At 34.5% G+C, this 18,973-nt stretch overlaps 2 protein-coding genes across 3 annotated transcripts; one reads left to right on the top strand and one right to left on the bottom strand.

The window, feature by feature from the left end:
- Positions 1 to 5,743: 5,743 nt before the first annotated feature.
- Positions 5,744 to 8,295, top strand: LOC132181262 (putative L-type lectin-domain containing receptor kinase VII.2). Of its 2 annotated transcripts, XM_059594395.2 has the most exons (2): positions 5,852 to 6,728; positions 6,825 to 8,295. In XM_059594395.2, exons 1-2 carry the CDS (start codon positions 5,884 to 5,886, stop codon positions 7,912 to 7,914), a joined length of 1,935 nt encoding a protein of 644 aa, XP_059450378.2. In that variant the 5' UTR covers positions 5,852 to 5,883; the 3' UTR covers positions 7,915 to 8,295. The 2 variants fall into 2 exon arrangements, with proteins under 2 accessions (XP_059450377.2, XP_059450378.2); XM_059594394.2 differs by having other exon boundaries at positions 5,744 to 8,295.
- Positions 8,296 to 9,056: 761 nt separating this feature from the next.
- On the bottom strand, positions 9,057 to 15,370 carry LOC132180524 (putative serine/threonine-protein kinase At1g54610). The gene is made up of 9 exons (XM_059593392.2): positions 15,327 to 15,370; positions 14,226 to 15,255; positions 13,130 to 13,414; positions 12,574 to 12,891; positions 11,833 to 12,060; positions 11,075 to 11,175; positions 10,577 to 10,691; positions 9,855 to 10,328; positions 9,057 to 9,526 (listed from the first exon to the last, which is right to left on the bottom strand). Exons 2-9 carry the CDS (start codon positions 14,649 to 14,651, stop codon positions 9,338 to 9,340), a joined length of 2,136 nt encoding a protein of 711 aa, XP_059449375.2. The 5' UTR covers positions 14,652 to 15,255; positions 15,327 to 15,370; the 3' UTR covers positions 9,057 to 9,337.
- Positions 15,371 to 18,973: the final 3,603 nt, after the last annotated feature.

The following is an 18,973-nucleotide window of genomic DNA, read 5'->3' as shown; positions in this document are numbered from 1 at the left end:
GGTCACTTCAAACTATATGTGTTTTGTTAGTTGTAATTGTTCGGTGGTTTAGCTATAAATAACGTCTACATATTGTGTTTGTAGGCTTTTGCGCACATGAAAGAAATACAAGCATTGAATGAAACGCTACACTACACCGGATCGAAGAGCTATGCAAGGGTAGCATATGAGGATGTATTACTATAACTTACCATAATTATATATATATATATATATATATATATATATATATATATATATATATGTCATATACTGCGTAGTGTATATATGAACATTTCATTGATGGTTTAAACTTATTGCAGGTACTTAATACGGGCAAGGCTCCTACGCGAGCCAAGACTTATATCAAGACTCATAAAAAGAAAGATGGTAGTTGCCCAAATCCAGTGACAACAGCTTGAATTGTAAGTGGCAGACACATTGTCATGAATTTTTATTTATGTATTAACTTATTGAGTCTTAACAATTATATATATAACAATGCTCACGTATAGGCACGGATGGAAGAGTTATCAGAAAATGACCCTGCTGAGAACGCCGTAGATGGGCCCCAGAACACTATTAAATGGACACCGGATGACGCGTACGAGGGGTTAGTAAAAATATTTTGCCTGCACGTGGCACCATCCACTCGTACTATACATCGTCCCAAACACGGCCGCAGAACCATGGCGGGATGGTCTCGCGTGAAGAACTGGAAAGAGCCATTCAAGCGGAGAGGGAAAAGCACATAGAGCAAATGGATGCGAGGCTAGCGCAGATGGCTGCTCAGATGGCGGCGTATGAGGCTCAGATTCGCAACCTTGAGGGGTCGAGACAAATGGGGTCCGAGCCGGAGGTGACGACTTTCAGGAATTTGCAAGATGCAGAGTCTCCAGCCCGAGTGATTGTGAGATCCTCAGTTGATAGCCGATCAGGTAACAATATATTCTTATTGTTTTTATTTGAGTAACACGATTATCTTACGAGATGAATATCATTTTAAGGGCTAGTAATTTTGTTAGGTAAATAAATTGTAGTCATATCTAATACAATTGTATTTAACACAATTGCAACGTAATTTGCATGTGTAGATGACGTAAGAATAGAAGCTGAGGACGATGATCACAATGAAATCCTACACCAGACACCGGCTAGACAGAAGTCTCGTTTGTCTAAACAATATACCTGTCGTTCAGGCACCCCGTGAGTATATATATATAAACTCAAAATATTCTACTTTGCTGTTCCTGGTTGGTTTGGTTGTGATTGGAGCTTTGCATATATAGTTAATCTTACCATATTTGTTGAAGCCGCCTTATTGAATTAAATGTATATGTACATATATATGTATGTGTTTATGTATGTCGTGCAAATATATATGTCGAGGTTATTATGTGACAATAATTCAATTGTTAATTTTATCACTTACTTGGACATTGCTTATCTATTAAGAGTTCATAATATTATATTACAAATGTCAATTAACTAATTGATTGTTTGTTTTATTATTTGCAGTTAGTGCGGAGAAGTCGGAAGATAATGGTCATCATGATGTTCATTTGGCTTTGGGCGAAGTAGTGTTTGTTTAAGGATATTTGGTATTTATGCATAACCTTAGTGTTGGATTATTTAATGTTGGAGTATTTGTGTATATATTTAATGTTGGATTATTTGTGGTAGTTGGATTGTGGTTCTATTGGATAGTTGAATTGAATTGTGGTATTTGTGGATAGTTGGATTGTTAATTGAATTGTGGTATTTGTGGATAGTTGGATTGTTAATTGAATTGTGGATATAGTTTGGATTGTGGTATTTGTGATAGTTGGATTGATGTTGAATTTATAGATATATTTGATGTTGGGTTGATAGATTATTGAATTGTCATTATATGTAACTCGTATATCAGGTATAATGAGCGGAGAAAATTATTGTAACAAAGAAAATTGAAAAAAAAAATAAAAAAATTCCCCAGTCAAATTTGGTAACGTGGGAGATTCTGCCACGTTACCAAATGGTCACGTGGCAGAATCTCCCACGTTACCATACTTGGTAACGTGTCCAGATTATGCCACGTTACCATTTGGTAACGTGGCAAAATCTCCCACGTTACCATACATAGTAACGTAGCACATGCTGCCACGTTACTATGCATGGTAACGTGGTAGAGATGCCACGTTACCATGGGTTGTAATGTGGCAGGTATCTGCCACGTTACCATGTGTTGTAACGTGGCAGGTATCTACCACGTTACCACAGATGGTAACGTGGCAGATTCTAGCACGTTACCATTTGGTAACGTGTAAGAATATACACGTTACAAAATTTATTGTAACGTGTTATTTTATAACACGTTACCAAATTGTAACGTGTCAGAATCTGACACGTTACTAAATTTAATATAGTCACGACCACTTTCACAACACATCAAACACGTTACTATTAACACGTTACTACGCTTTAGTAATGTGTTAACACGTTACTAATGGATCGTAACTAAAAAATTAAATTGTTGTAGTGTATTGACTCATTTTCATAAATACGTCATTGGTATCTGTTGATACACAGTTTTCTGGGATGGTGACGTGGCACGCCTTGAGGTGGTACGGACAGCTTCGTGGATGCTTCAGGCTACACACACGAGAGAACAAATAGGATTAGAGCCCCCGCTGGTGTCCCGGCGGGGGAGCTCCGATGCCTAAGTCAGAAAATGAGGAAAGAGTGTTTAAGCAACGAAAGTTTTTAGAGCTAGGATTGCGCTTACCTTTGATTGAAATTAAGATTAGTATTTATAGGCATGGAGTATAACTTGCTTCCCGCACATCTCGGGATTCCTATCCCCAAATATCTGTTTCGCGGTTATCTGATAAGAGTAGGAATCCTGGGACATGTGATAAGGTTTTCGTTTGAAGTTTAAACAACCCTTTGAATTTGAATAATAGCTTATCCCGTTTGTATAGGGATTGTTTGTTGGTGGATAACCTTTTATGTTGTAATAAGCTGTTTTGAATATGGGATAATGCTTAATGAGTTTGAATATTTGTGTATCCTTGGCAGTTTCACCCTTGGCACTTGACTTAATCGCTTTCGAGGAGTTGTGTCTCGGATCTGGCATCTGGTAGCTGCCGAGCAGTCTCGGACTCGTGTTCGAGACCTCCTCGGTTTACGAAGCCTCCTCGGTAAAAGCTTGTCCGAGGCCTTGTCGAGCTCCCCGATTAACTTAGGTCGGGTTTGGGGCCCGTAGGGCTTTATATGCGGATCCATGGCCCAACATTATCATTCTTATGATATGATAAATTTATCGGATATCAAATAAACCTCAATAAGAACCTCAATAATCACATATATTTTATTTCTAATCAGCATGTCAGGAAAACTTGAAAGCTAAATGATATAGATGAAAAATTAGCAAATACTTTTAAAGTATTAATCTAGCATGCCATAGCCAACATAAGTGCTAGATGCTATTTCAATTTTGAAATAGAATAATCATTAAAGGATCATCACTTATCAAATTACAATATTCATGTAATATAAATTTTAATTCAATCAAGGAGCACCTTCATCACTTGATTTTTCTTTTAATAAATGAAATTGTATATAATGTCTTAAAAAAATCAAGACCTATAAATCAGAGTATAAGAATTCACAGTGGAGCCAACAGTTTTATTCAAAGATCCTCCAAAGTAGATTGTTGCCACCACACACAAGCTAGGTGTCATGAGAACCGATCGACTCAATACACGCACCACATCTTTTCCTCCTACTATGTGCTTACATACAAGAATCTATAACAAAGTTGTATTCTCCGCACACGGTTAACAATGCATATTTATTTTTCTCCATCATAACATGAGTAACAATTCACTTTTTTTTATTATTTGTTGACGTAAATGTTCTCAAACTAACTCAGCATATCACAATAGAAATTTCTAAGTTCTAAAAATTCATAAAATACTTAATAATTTTTATTACAAGATTCATGACCTAATTAATAAAATATTAATCGACAAATTAAATTAAATTAAGCATAGGGATGTACTCATCATCACTAATCTTTTCAGTTTTGACCCAAACACTGTAATTTTGAAGAATTGCTGGGATACTAATGGCTCAGCCGCTACAGAGTACCATAAGAATTGCTTTTACTCAGATGGATAGAATGGGAAGTAATGATTACCTTAAGAATTTATATACGTTAATGCTTGCAGGATGGGATCAATGAATGTCACATCTTTATGGTAAAACTCCTCAAACTTTCGTACTTCGACTCCTTCACTAGAATATATCATATTTGAAGCATCTGGTAATGATTTTTAAAGTAGAAACCCGCACTTAATTTTTTTTCTATATATATTTAATTATCTAATATATATTATAAATCGGTTAGTGATTTTTAACGGTTAATAATTGTTTCACTTGTACACTCCTACTTAGCATGTGAGGCACTAAATAAAAGATAAGAAACCATGACACCTCATCGTTTAACAAAAGGGACAATTTAATGATATTTATAGAATGTTTGAATGAAAAATTATCATATTTGGATTCATAATATTGTAATAGCCAACACGTAACAGATATGTTTGTCTTGATTTTTGATGAAAGCTGTGATATCTTCTAAAATAATAATAATTATTATAATAATAATTTGAAAGTGCAATCAAGTACATTGACTATTAATTTAAAAAAAAAATAATAATAATAATAATAATACATGTACTATCTGCGTGCATGGGGCCAAACTTGGTGCACTTTGCTTGTCGGCTGCTTGCTGCACCACTAATAATTTCATGGTCAAATGCAAACAAAATTGAATATCAATGTACCTGGTCAACCAGGTGAAAGTCGAAGGGTGATTCCATTGATGCTAAGGGTGCGTTTCCATTCGATTTTAAATTAAATTGTAAAAAAATAAATCTTTTAAAATTATATTTTTAAAAAATTATGTTCTGAGAAACGTAAAAAATTTATGTTTTTAAATTGTAAGTAATTATGTCTTTTTTAAAATTCACAATTTTAAGTGATAAAATATAATTTTAAATAATAAATTGTAATTTTGTTAAATACTTAATTGCATTTTTAAAAATTATTTTTTCAAATCTCACTTTTTAAAATCATAAACTAAAACGCACCTTAAAAAGTAATATTTACTAAAAATAAAAAATAAAAAATAAAAAGTTGTATTTACAGCACAAGGTACAAACCTACATGACTGATGCTTCTTCGTTTGTCTACTATGTTTTTTTTTTTTTTTTTTCTTTCCGTTGGAAAATTAGAGTTTTTACTAATAGTACATTAATATATATAATTGAACACAATTTTAGCCCAAAAGTTTAAGCTAATGGGCTAAGGTCTACTTAAGTATATTAAGCACCATTTTCTTATATATTTTTTCTATGTGAGAACACAATACTCACAAATTCATTCACAACAATCTTCTACTCACTTGTTTATTATTTGTTGAGAGATTAAAGTGGTCATGAAATTTTTACTAAGGGTACATTAATATATATAATTAAGCCTAAAAAATTAAGTTAATGGGTTAAAGTTCACTTAGATATATTAAACATTATTTTCTTATATATTTTCTCAATGTGAGACGTACTTATTATTATACTTACAATAATTGAACTCTTGAACCGAAATTTCTTGGTTGAATCTGAGCTTTATATTAGCGTTGGATTGCGTCTTTAGTCTCCCAACATTCTCTATGGATTGTTTCTTTAGCAGTGAGCACACAGCTGTTGACACTGTCTCTTGACGATATCTTTCTTTTTGAAAAATCTTCTGCACAGCCATAGCTTTATCTCCCTTTCTCATTATTCTTGCTTAATTTATACTTCTTCTTCTTCTTCTTCCTCCATCTCTCTCTCTCTCTCTCTCTCTCTCTCTCTGTGTCTCATGTCTTCTCCAACTCTGCCTCTCCTCCTCACCTTAATACTTGCAATCCTGAGCTCAACTTCAGCGACTGAGTTCATCTTCAACACTAACTTCAACTCCACCAACCTTCTCCTCTTCGGCAATGCTTCCATCAACTCCTCGATCCTCAGCATCACTGATGAGACCCCCTTCTCCATAGGCCGTGCCTTGTACCCTTCCAAAATCCCCACAAAACCCACCAACTCCGGCTCCACTCCCATCCCCTTCTCAACCTCCTTCATCTTCTCCATTGCAAAAGTCAAGAACTTTCTCCCTGGCCATGGCTTTGCATTTCTATTCACACCCTCTACAGGCATAAACGGCACAAGCTCATCTCAGCATCTGGGTCTTTTCAACTTGACCAATGATGGCAGTCCCGACAACCATGTGTTTGGTATCGAGTTCGATGTGTTTAAGAATCAAGAATTCAATGATATCAATGGCAATCATGTCGGTGTTTTTGTGAATTCGCTTACCTCTTTGGCTTCATATACAGCAGGGTTTTGGAGGGGGGAAGATGATGACAAGTTTGAGGAGCTGAAGCTGAACAATGGGGAGAACTATCAAGTGTGGATTGACTTTTTTCAGTCAAGTATAAATGTTACTATGGCTCTGGCAGGCATGGAAAGGCCTCGGAGGCCTTTGATAAGTGAGTTTGTTAATCTCTCTACTGTTCTTTTGGATGACATGTATGCAGGGTTTGGCGCAGCAACAGGGCAATTGGTTGAGAGTCATAAGATATTGGCATGGAGCTTTAGCAATTCAAATTTTTCTATTGGGGATGCTTTGTTAACGAGAAATTTGCCTTCATTTGTGCCTCCAAAAGGGTCTGTTTTTCGATCAAAAGGGTTTATTGTGGGGGTTAGTGTTGCTAGTTTTTTTGTACTTGTTTGTGGGGTTTTAGTATTTGTGATTTTGTATAGGAGAAAGAGAAGGAAAGGGATGGAAGAGGAAGGAATTGAAGATTGGGAATTGGAGTATTGGCCTCATCGAATTAATTACCAAGAGATTTCTGCGGCCACAAAAGGCTTTTCTGAAGAAAATGTCATCGGGTTTGGAGGGAATGGGAAGGTCTATAGAGGGTTTTTGCAGGGAGGAGTAGAAGTTGCAGTGAAGAGAATCCCTTGCGAGAGTGAAAATGGGATGAGTGAGTTTTTAGCAGAAGTTTCAAGCCTAGGGAGATTGAAGCACAGGAACTTGGTAGGATTGAGAGGTTGGTCAAAGAATGAGAAAAACAGCTTGATTTTGGTCTACGATTATATGGAAAATGGAAGTTTGGACAAGAGGATTTTTGAATGTCCTGAGAGAATGATGTTGAGTTGGCAGGAAAGGATGAAGGTTTTGAAAGATGTGGCTTGCGGCATTACCTATTTGCATGAGGGTTGGGAAGCTAAAGTCTTGCATAGAGACATTAAGGCAAGCAATGTGCTGCTTGATAAGGATATGAATGCTAGATTAGGCGATTTTGGGCTAGCTCAGATGCACTATAACGGGCAGCCAGCTGACACGACAACAGTGGTCGGGACCGTCGGGTACATGGCACCGGAAGTGGTTCGCACTGGTCTATCATCGACACAAACCGATGTGTTTGGTTTTGGGATATTGGTTCTAGAAGTGGCGTGTGGGAAAAGGCCTACTGAAGAAGGGAACCCAGGCTTGGTTGATAGGGTATGGAGGCTAATGGAGACAGGAGAATTGCATAGTGCTGCAGATGAGCGGTTGAAGAACATGGGTGGTTATAGCATTGAGGAAGTTGAGAGGGTGCTTCATTTGGGTTTGTTGTGTGCATATCCTGACCCTCGCGAGAGGCCTACAATAAGACAGGTTTTGAGGGTGTTGGATGGAGCAAACGAGGGCAATGTGCCTGAAGGGGAAGCAGCAGAGGGGAATTTGCTTGACAGAATTAGAACAACTGCAATGTGGTCCAGTTTTAACCAGAACATTGGTGGCAGACATCCTACGTTTGACGAAATTTCTTGGTCTGATTCAAATGCCATCCTTACAGGCAGATGAAAACATGGTAATCGCAAAGGATTCACGGCAATTACCCTACCTTAATTGCTAATAATTTGAGTAGATAATATGAGAGAATCTATACGAGACACACCTGCCTAAATAGGGGTCTTGTATGGGTTTTATCAATTTACCTGTCCAAATTAGTAGCAATTCGAACTGATTGCAAATTCTACAATTTTTGTGAAACTATCAAGGAATATGTTGTTTTATGAGGACTTCTATTTGCTCTTGGAAGCTTGATTAGTATTATCCGGCCAGTTTAGGCATGGTGCGTTAAGCTTCTTGCCAAAACAACTTGTATTTATGGGTGAAGATTTTTTTTCTGCTTCTAGAAGAAGCCGTCCAATTATGTATATTTTTTGCATTCAAATTGTCAAATGAACTCCTAAATTTTTTTTAAGGCAACATTCACTTGCCGACTTGCTTGTCTCTGCCACTGTTTTTGACCATGAAAAAAAATCTTCCAAATCAGATTTGGTCAGATTGTTTGCACCAAAATCAAACTTGCTGTAGAAGTTGACAGAAATTATTTTTATATATGGATATTGGCATTTAATTTGACAATTAAGAGACTGACAAATTTGACAAATTCTAACCCTACACCAATAGAAAGCTAGACATTCTTCCAATTTGAGATAAGATCTTATTTAAATTGCTAATCCATTTTTGCCAGAAGGGCTGAAAAATCAAAGCCTTGTTCATATTTATTTGATGATATGACCGAAATAATGGTTAGTGGGAGCCATCTTGCATGATTTGAACTTCACATAATACATGATTTCTAATAATATTTACTTTGCAAAAACATCAAAATTATAAAAATAAAAATGAATAAAAAAAAAAATTAAAAAAAATAATAATAACTCTTTTGGAAACCATGTTTTGGTGAAGTCATTCAAACTCATTTCCCTAGGTTTTTTTTTTTTTTTTGGGTAGCTTTTTTGTTGTTGGGATGCATAGTTTCTCATGCAAAAGTATGGGGTTTATCACCAAATCTTGAGATTTGGCTAGAAGAAGAAAACAGAAAAACCTACTTTACCCTAGAGCAAATACAAGGCCAGAATTTTATCACAACACATAAGAGAAACAAAGGAAGGGAGAAGAGCAGAGTCGATTCTGATAGCAAGCAACAACGGAGGGAAAGAAATGGTGGCGATATTCTGTGATAAATAAACAAAATACAATTTAATCATTCTCAAATTTCCAAACACCTCGAACATGTCGGGTAGCATTGCAAAAGAGAAGCTTTATACACTGCTTTTTTCTATTATTGTAGAAATGTGTAGTTAAAAAAATATAAAACAGAATTACAATTACAAAAGAGCAGAAATAGCTTTGTGCATGGAGCCAGAGACGATTATCCATGACATTGTTGGAAGCCATTGCTGATTCATCCACCTACAGGATTAAATATGAGCCACTAATTAGCAGTCACTTGCCTCCCACGAGAATGAACTTTCTGATCAACTCTCGTCTTGTCGAGCCGTGCTCGTCGAGAAAATTCTTGGATCTTGCGATCATGCTCTTTAAGCATCTGGTCCACATTGTTCGATGAATTTAGTAGGGGACCAGAGACATAGATCTTGCTTCCCCTTGACCCATGACCATGCTGAAACAACACAATAAAAAGCATCTAGAGTTAGATAACTAGACTCACCTTTGAGATGCATGAACACTAACTAAGTTGAAGAAAATCATAAATTTGACCAGAAAACTGTGAAAGCTCATTGATGCACATGGTTGGACTCCATAACTTGTTCCAATATATCAGAAGATATACCATGAAGAAGCATTTGGACTTATTTATTCCAATAACATTCAGCAGTTAGTGTTGGATTATATAAAAAACTGATATCTATGCCTAGCAAAATGTTGCTTAGAACTTGTGGCAGGTAAATGAGAAATAACCGAAGGAAAAAGCATGATAAATAACTTACTAGAGATGGTTCTTTAGTACGGCCCTTTCCATCGATCTGACTGAAATCGCCATTTCTCTGCGAGTGATGTTTATGATCCTGCCTTCTTCTGGACTCCAATTCACTACCTGATCCTGAAATCCTGCCAAATTGCTCTGTTGTGTCTGGCTGTGTAGGACCAGGTTTTTCTTGGTGATCGTCGGACAACGAAAAAGTCCTAGTCACTACCAAACCAGACAGTTTTGATAAGTTGACTGCAGTAGAAACAGCCGATGGAGCATCAAGTTCCTTTTCCGACTTTGTCCATCTAGGTCCAGGAACCAATGGTCCTGAGTGGGAAACCCTTTTATGAAGATGCTCCGGTTCACCTGTTCGTACTTCTTTAACGGGTCGTGGCTGTTTAGGTGGAGCAACCAAAAGACCAGAATGAGTTTCCTCCCTATGAGAGTGGAACAATTCACTTTTGGTCTGAAAACTGGATTGGCCTTGTCTTCTCTGTAATTAAAAAAACAAAACAAAACAAATGATGTTCAAAAATAACTAGACAGACAAAATCAGTAGTAGTTTCAAAAACAAGTACTTTAGAAAAGAACATAATGATCAGGGTTCAAAATATAAAGTAAAATCTATAATCAACCACATTATGCCGCATCACAAATTAACTGTGCTGACATCTAGGTAGCATAGTTCAGTTCAATCTAATCAGTTACAAAACGATGATTTTAGACTCAATTTCTAGTCACCTGCATTGACATGAAAGGCAGAGCATCAGCATTTGATCCAGGGATTGCCCGGGATTCTTTTTGTCCTCTCTTTTTGAGGTCAACCTTCCGGTCTTTGTCTCCAACATCTCCTTGCCTGTGAGAATTAATGAAAGGTTAACTCAGGACCATCACTCTTAGAAAACAAATAAGCCTCCCTTTGACAAAAATCAAGGCGTTATGTAGAAACCACAGACAACAATCACAATTCTTATTATTTATTTCAAGAAATGACCATATTTCACCACTTAAAAAGACGTGCATCATTCCTTTTTCAGGTTAAATAGGGATCACTCCCAAATATTACTACTGTGCTTGTGACAAAAACATATATTTGTAGCACTATTTAGATAATGATAATCAAATTTTGAAAACATTTAAACATTAGTTAGGAAGCGAGTTACTAGTTTTCTACAAATAAAGCAGAACACTTATCATCTTATCTTGCCGCATGAAATAGAATCAACTTATAATGTGTACCTTCTAGCTACTTCATCCCGCACTTTCGCATCAATCTCTTTGCTGGGAGGATATTTCGGCAAAGTTGAAGGATCACAAGCAAGAGGTTTCGTCGTAAAGAACTGTAAAAGCAATTACTAATTAAAATAGCAAACAAAGATCACAGGCCTCAATATAATATAGATGAAACAAGTAGCTCATAAATATTAAACAGAAATAATGCATCAGCAATCATCAAGAATAAGTAATATTGCACTGCTAAGGAAATGTTGAGAGGTTTGGTTTCCTTTTAACATAAGGCCCAAAATTAAGAGTATTCTCAATAACCAATAGTTGAGTTTATCTAGCATCAGTTACTGCTACTTTCTTTTCTTTGATCAGTGAATGGCTTTACCAATTTCTTTACTTTTTTATATATTTATTTAGTATGTTATGTATTTTATCGTCAAAAGTCACTTCGAACGTAGTTATCAATTTATAATAAATTTTTCTGCTTCTTTTTATTCTTCAGGTTGGCCTCTCTTCCATGTGTGTCTAATTCTCTTTTTATCGCAGCACGCAAGAAAAAAAAAAAAAGACTTTAAGGAACCAAAAAAATAAAAGGAAAACAAAAAATTTAATAATAATAATATAGAATCATGTAAATCAGTATCTAATAACAATGCTATTCAGTGTTCCATATAAGAAGGATGAGCATAAATAAGTTTCAGATCATAAAGGGTTCAATATCAACCAAATTATGTTTTACAGCATTTCTCAGAAATTTAAAACATGCATACCTCACTCTTTAGAGCAAATCCTGCAGTTCCTCGATTTGCAGGATCTACAGAAAGCAAGGTCTCAATAAGCCCCATAGCAGCAGCAGGCAAATCTTTGAATGTTTCAGCAACACATCTTCTATAAGGCTGTGGTGGTCTGAAGAATGTTGCATGGGACAACCGCAAATTTCTCCAGTAATCATCAGAAGGTGAGCCACAAAGCTTAAAAATCTTATGCAATTGCTCAACCTACAAGGAATGCATAAATAAGCTCAAAGGAACCAATTATATGTAATACTAACATGCTATTTTTTGGAAAATGGAAAAAGCCAGTTCTACAAATTTGTGAGTGAATATGTATGTCCCAGCATGTGCATCAGAGGAAACAACTAAAACATAAAATGGAGTATGGGAAAATTGTACTTTTGACGCACAGGACAAGAGCTTATATTGAATTCAAGCAATGAAAGCCACCAACCAATAAAAAATAACAATAACAACAAGAACAAGAACAATAGTTTGTAAATAGAAATGGCTTCATTTCAATGTAGTGCAAATCTCCAACAACCCTCAACATATATATTGGAGATCAAATTTGTTATTCTAGTTAAAATGAGATCTTTTTGTCCCTTTTCTTTTAATTTCTTTATTTTTTCTTTTATTTTTTTTCCTGTGCTTCTGCAGTTTATGGAAATCCCAAAGGATATTTGCACATGACATAGTAACAGACTGAGGCATCAGTATTGCATATAAACATTGTACCTCTGTCTTTCCTGGCAAGATAGGCTTGCCAGTATATAATTCCCCCAGTATGCAACCAGTACTCCATAAATCCACCGCAACCCCATAGTGAGATGCTCCAAGTAAAAGTTCTGGTGGTCGGTACCAAAGAGTGACCACACGGGTTGTCATTGGAACACTATGATGAGGATTGTAAGATGTAGCCAAGCCAAAATCCGCAATCTTCAAAATGCCATTATCATCTATAAGAAGATTTGAACCTTTTATATCACGATGCAGGACACCACGACTATGACAATGATCAAGTCCACTTAGAAGTTGCTGCATGTAACATTTAACCTAACATAGAAATAGGCATTAGAATTCATACATCATAGCAAACAAGCACACTAAAATTTCAATCTAAGGCAAAATTAAGGAAAAATTTGCATCAAAATGGCCTCCAGCTCTCTGATTTTAGGCAAAAGGCTGAGAAAGGTATACATTTCATCCAGAAATGTCTGTGTTTAAAAATACCAACAATGAGATACCTCACAAAACAGAAGTCTGGGAGAACCTAAAAACCATTATATGGTACCTGTGGTTCTGAGAACTTTATGCCAGGGCATGATGCAAGCCCTGTAAGATCATGTTCCATATACTCAAAAACAAGGTATAAACTGCGTGACATTTGCGATGTGATCAAGCCTTCCAGCTTTATTATATTCGGATGATCAAGCCGTCGTAAAATGATGATTTCCCTTGCCATAAACTTGACGCTCTCAATATCCAGATTATCAAATCGTACCTTTTTCAAAGCAACAATTTTATCATTGATAACATCACGAGCCTTGTAAACGCTACTATAAGTTCCTTGGCCAATCTGCAGAAAGGAGATGCCACCACAGATGAAACCAAAGCAGGATTGAGAATAACAACATGGATAACAGTAATTAGAAACACATCCTCCTCCCACCCGAATCATGATAAATGATTGAAGAATGCTAGGCTTACAAAATATTTTATAAAAAAACTCTTACAATGTGATGTGGCAAAATATGATTGAGAATAAGATGAATTCAAATTTTGAGAAATTTAATCATGGTGTGCCACATCACTTTGTAAGAGTTTTTTTTTGTAAATATTTTGTAAGCCGAACATTTCTCTAAATGATTTAGATCAAGAAAATGACATGAACTTTCAACAACTTAATTCAAATTCCCTTTACAGAGGAGATGCATGGCTGCATTATTTTTCTCTTTCCTTTTTTTTAGTTTAAAACAAACTCTATAGCTAATGATAGTAAAAATGGTTTCTCTAGACATGAAGAAGCATCCAACTTGCTATATTTCCAATCAATGTTAGAAAAATCAACAATCTACTAAATGCTTATTTGAGTAATTCTCATCAAAGTGTTATATATAAAGTATTTCCACTGCATTCCTTTTCACTCCGCATATTTTTTCCTTAAAATGTAAAATAAACAGGGAAATATGGTTCTGACATTCAATCAAAAACCCCAATCATGTAATAGAACTATATCATATCAGTAAAATTCAGTCAAGCAAACTAGTAATCATGGTTTGGACATGTTAATTTCCTGCAACTATTGTGAGAGTATTCACTAGGCAAAACCAGTGGTCAAACTGCAGAGCATGAATGTAATTGAGCATCAAAGAAAAAATGGAACATACTTTTTCTAATTTCTCAAAAGTATTTGCCCTCCGCGGTATCCATCCCTTGATAGCTTCTGCGGCCACATTAGATAGCCAAGCCGGCCACCCTGCTGCAGTCTGCTCTCCATGTATAGCCTTTGGAACCCTTCCCAAGCCCGGATGTTCGATAGCAGAGACTTCAGACTTCTCTCTCCTCTTCTTCTCAATCTGATCATCATAAACCCGAATCGAACCATTGGCTTTCCTATCAATGCGCATAGCTTTCACTTCATCACTGTGCAATCCCAATCTATCATTGCCCCGTATTCCGTCATGTCTTCTTGAAGAATTCACTCGTAACTCCGATGATGATCGTCTGCTCAATGACGACAATCTCTTCCTTGAGCTTGCCTGGCTGTCTCTGTCTTCGACAGCCGAAGAAGCAGTGGTACAGATACCACCCATGTTGCACTTTACACCCAAACTCAATCAACTAACAATACTTTTCTTGTCGCTAAGACAATTATTGTCCTGAAATCAATACCAAACTTGCCAAAAACACCCAAATTCAATCAATTAACAGTAATTTTCTCCTTCACTAACACCCATGTTGCACTTTACACCCAAATTAAATCAACTAACAATACTTTGCTTGTCGCTAAGACAATTATTGTCCTGAAATCAATACCAAAATTCCCAAAACACCCAAAATTCAATCAATTAACAGTACTTTTCTCCTTCACTAACACAAATCTCCCCCCAAAATCAATACCAAACTTCCTGAAACTCCCTTTCTCCATCATACCCATCAACAACAGTTTTGAAATACAATCAACTAAAGTTATGATCTTTATTCAGAATTTCAAACTTCCCCCAATACCCAATACATCAAAAGAGAATAATAAACCGTATCTGCTCTAATTCAAACCTTATCAAAAACTACAAATCTTTCAAAGAATTGAATACCATAAGTCCAAGAACCCCATGCTTCATCAAATTTCATTGAAAACTCAAAACTGAGGAAATACGCTATTCACCCACCATATTTGAAACACCATACCTTCGGAATCTGCAAAGATTAGTTGACTTTAAAAAGAATGAAAAAGAAGAGGAAACCCAGTTCAGTGATGCTGATAATACCTTGAAAATCCATACAAGTTAGGAGTTTAATATAAGAGGGGGATCTTTCAAAAAAAAAAAATATAAGAGGGGGATAGGTATAGACTTTAGTCTCCAGGAAAGAGCGGCTTCGTTTGGATTGGTTTGATCGTTCAACGCGTATACATTAATGTCATTTGAATATAAATATTACAGAATACATAAGCACCATATAGACGGCCGATGCCGGCCTTTTTCCCAGTCAACAGAATGAATCAAAACCCACGTACACTCTCTCTCTCTCTCTCTCTCTCACAACAGCTGAGCGGTTCCTGGAAAGAGCTGTTTGCCTTTTTGAGTAATTAGCTGTTTAAAACTGTCTTTTGAGTTTTGTACCTTTGTTTTGGCGAAACGCTAACGTTGGGAATTAATGCAATAGTTGAAGAGAAACTAACGTTTTATTAGGCCACCTAAGCGCAACCAAAAAATAAAAGAAGAAAAAATTTATTAGGCCAACCATTCCCTATTGGAAGTGAGGGCAGGTCGGTCACCTATATCCCCCGAACCTTTAAAAATTTCAGGGCCAATTTAGGTATTAGAAATTTTTTAAGAAAAGCCCAATTATTCTTTTCAAACTATCATCTAATTAATAATGTTTTCTTAAAATTTTTATTTCCTCTCAAACTATCAAAATTTGTCAATTTCTCCCTAATAACAAAAATACCCTTAATAAAAAAAATTTAAAAAAAATAAATATAAAAAAAAAAAAGAAATTTTCAAAAAAAAAATTAAAGAAAAAATTAATTTTTTTTCTCGAATTTGTAGGGGTATTTTTGCCTTTTTGACAAAAATTTATGGGTTTTTTTTTTTTTTTTGACTTTGGAGGACATTGGTAAATTTGTGGTAGTTTTAAGAGAATATTGTCTTAATTGAACGTTTGAAAAGACATTATCAATTAAATGAGTACAAATTGGTTGGAGTACTTAAAAATTCTTCGTACGGATACCGTTACCCTTTTGACCTCTTTTGATTTCGCCTAGGCTCATGGAATTTGTTTCCAAGAGGATATTATGTTCTGTCTGGGGAAAATTAAAACTTATTCTTTACGTTTTAACGTGATTTATACGCTTAGAGAGAGAGAAAAAAAACTGGAGAAAATTAAAACTTATTCTTTATGTTTTAACGTGATTTATACGCTTAGAGAGAGAGAGAAAAAAAAAAAAGAGGGTGATTTATACATATATAATCTTTATTAACACTTCATTTAATCTTCTTGAATTTTTATGGCTTTTTTAATCTCCACCTCAAAGTTTTAAAATTCTTCGGGTTCATTTAGGTTTGCGATTTAAAAAAGTACGATTTTAAAATATACAATTTGAAAACGTGATTTTCAAAAAATACCCTAAGCGTTTGACAAAATTTCAGTTTGACCTTTAAAATTGTACTTTAGCCTTTAAAATTGTGCGTTTTTTTCCCAAAAAAAAAAAAAAGACACTTCTTTACCTGCGAATGCAAAAAAAAGCTGCTTTTTCAAATCGCGATTTTTTTAAAATCGTAAACCCAAAGAATTTATTTTCTACGATTTGGCTTAAAATCAATTTTTTTTATATGAAATCGCAATCTCAAACACACCTATAATTTAGTGTATTTAATTTTAATAAATTTACGATCATACCCCACGGTCTCCGCTGTTAAAGTATGAGGTTAAATTAGATTATCACAGAGTAAAATGACAATTATAACCCTATAAACTTTATGAAATTAAAAAATTACAATTAATTTTTAAAAATTGAAACAAAAATATCGGGGTATTTTGAAAATTTATCACCCCTCCGTTATAATTTTAAAAAAAATATCATAACAGATAGGTGAAATTATAAATTTTATAAAATTTAATACACTACTTAAAAACCCGTAATCTCTACCTTTTCCTTTCCATCCAAATACTAACGAAATGTGGTCAGTAATGTATGCACGACGCTAACAAATCAACCACGTCATATTTGTTTAAAATTTTAATTTTTTTTTATTATATCCTAATAAAGTTTTTTTTATTTTTTTATTTTTTTATTTTTAAAAAAAAGAAGGTTCTCTTTCCTTCTTTTTACCATAATTTCTTTTTTTTTCTCTTTTTTTTTTTTCTTTTTTAATGGGTATAATAGAAATATTTTACATTAAATTTTACCACTTCATACCAAAATATTGGCTCTATTTGGGTGTTAAAGGGTGCATTTTTTTTTTTTTAATTAACATAAATGTGAAAATAATTTTGAGTATTTTGTGTTTAAGATTGTTTGTTAGTATTTTTATTTCAAAACATTATTAAAAAAAAAAAAAATGAGTAGGAAAATGGTTTAAGGATCCGTTTGGATTTGCAATTTAAAAAACTCAGATTTAATTAATTTGAAAACACTGACTTTTTACAATCTCAAACAATTTAATTTAAAATCACAGTTTTAGAGTGTGTTTTTAAATAAATAATCCGCCTTTTTAAACCAAATTGCAATTTTAGAGTGTTTGGGATTGCGATTTTAAAAGCGCAAATTTTAAAATCGTGAAAAAATCTGCGATTTCTATAAGCTAATTAGTGGGTGCTATTTGAAAATGTGGGAATTTAAACAAAAATCACGATTTCGCTTAAAACAATATTTGGCACAATATTTACCTATTTGGCCATGAAACCGCAATTATATGCTAATGTTATCCAAACACTAAATTGATAATATATATATCAATTTCAAAAACACAATTTTTAAAATCACATTTATTAAAATCGCACTCCTAAACAGATAATAAAAAAAATATTAATGTGAAACGCACTCTAACAAACAAGGGCACTAACTTTCTTAACAAATTAGTTTTGTTGGCTAAAAATAAAAGAAATAAATATAAATAAATAAATAAATTGGTAAGCATAAAGTAAGTCTTCGCTGTCCGTACACGTAATATCTTTCAAAGTCGTGGCCTAGTTCTCTTTGCTGGCATGGCGAGTCAACATGGGACATGTGGAGTACAACAAGTCAACAACTTAAATTATTCGTAAAAAAAAAAAAAACTTAAATTCTATAAGACCGAAAAAAAAAAAATAGTCTTAAACAATATGATTATTTCCTTCATTAAATTAAAACACCGATTACAAATTTTCAATACTCTCTAATGATCTTTTTCTTCTTTTTATTTTATTTTTATTATTATTTTTTAGAGCATTTTCCATAATTTGTTTGAATGAGACAGGGGACCATTGAAGAAGAAATCAGGGACGTATAGAGAGATTAACAGCCATATCTTGGAAGTATGAAAATATCTTTGAGTATATTTATATGATTAAGACTACTAGGAGGTCCATTTAGATCAAGAGTAATTTTTTTAAAAAAATATATAATTTTATCGCATAATGCTAATATAACGGTCTCAAGACTCTCAACTAAGGGTGGCAATTTGTGTTTATGTGTCGGGTTTAAGTTGTGCCAAAGCGTAGATATAAGATTATATAGGTCAATCTTAATCTGACCCATTTAATTAAATAGGTCAAACACACCAATCTTAACTCTCTAATTTTGTATTGAGTTCATGTCTGGTTCGCAGATTATGTGAAAAAATTTCAGCTATTATGTCGAGTGTCAAGTTTGGGTCGTGTCAAGGCATATGTATAAGACTATATAAATCAATCATAACCCAACCTATTTAAC

This window comes from Corylus avellana, chromosome 5 (assembly GCF_965113065.1).
Source record: "Corylus avellana chromosome 5, dhCorAvel1.hap1.2, whole genome shotgun sequence".
Taxonomy (NCBI): Eukaryota; Viridiplantae; Streptophyta; class Magnoliopsida; order Fagales; family Betulaceae; genus Corylus; species Corylus avellana.
The sequence above is the reverse complement of the archived record's forward strand: the minus strand, read 5'-3'. Positions and strand labels throughout refer to the sequence as shown.

Bases quoted from the DNA above. Each gene is read 5' to 3' on its own strand.
- LOC132181262 (XM_059594394.2), top strand. From the start codon at position 5,884: ATGTCTTCTCCAACTCTGCCTCTCCTCCTCACCTTAATACTTGCAATC.
- LOC132180524 (XM_059593392.2), bottom strand. From the start codon at position 14,651: ATGGGTGGTATCTGTACCACTGCTTCTTCGGCTGTCGAAGACAGAGAC. The intron at 12,061-12,573 runs GTACAATGTTTA...CATTCCTTGTAG, and splicing joins TCTTGCCAGGAAAGACAGAG to GTTGAGCAATTGCATAAGAT. The intron at 9,527-9,854 runs GTAAGTTATTTA...GTGTTGTTTCAG, and splicing joins GTACTAAAGAACCATCTCTA to CATGGTCATGGGTCAAGGGG.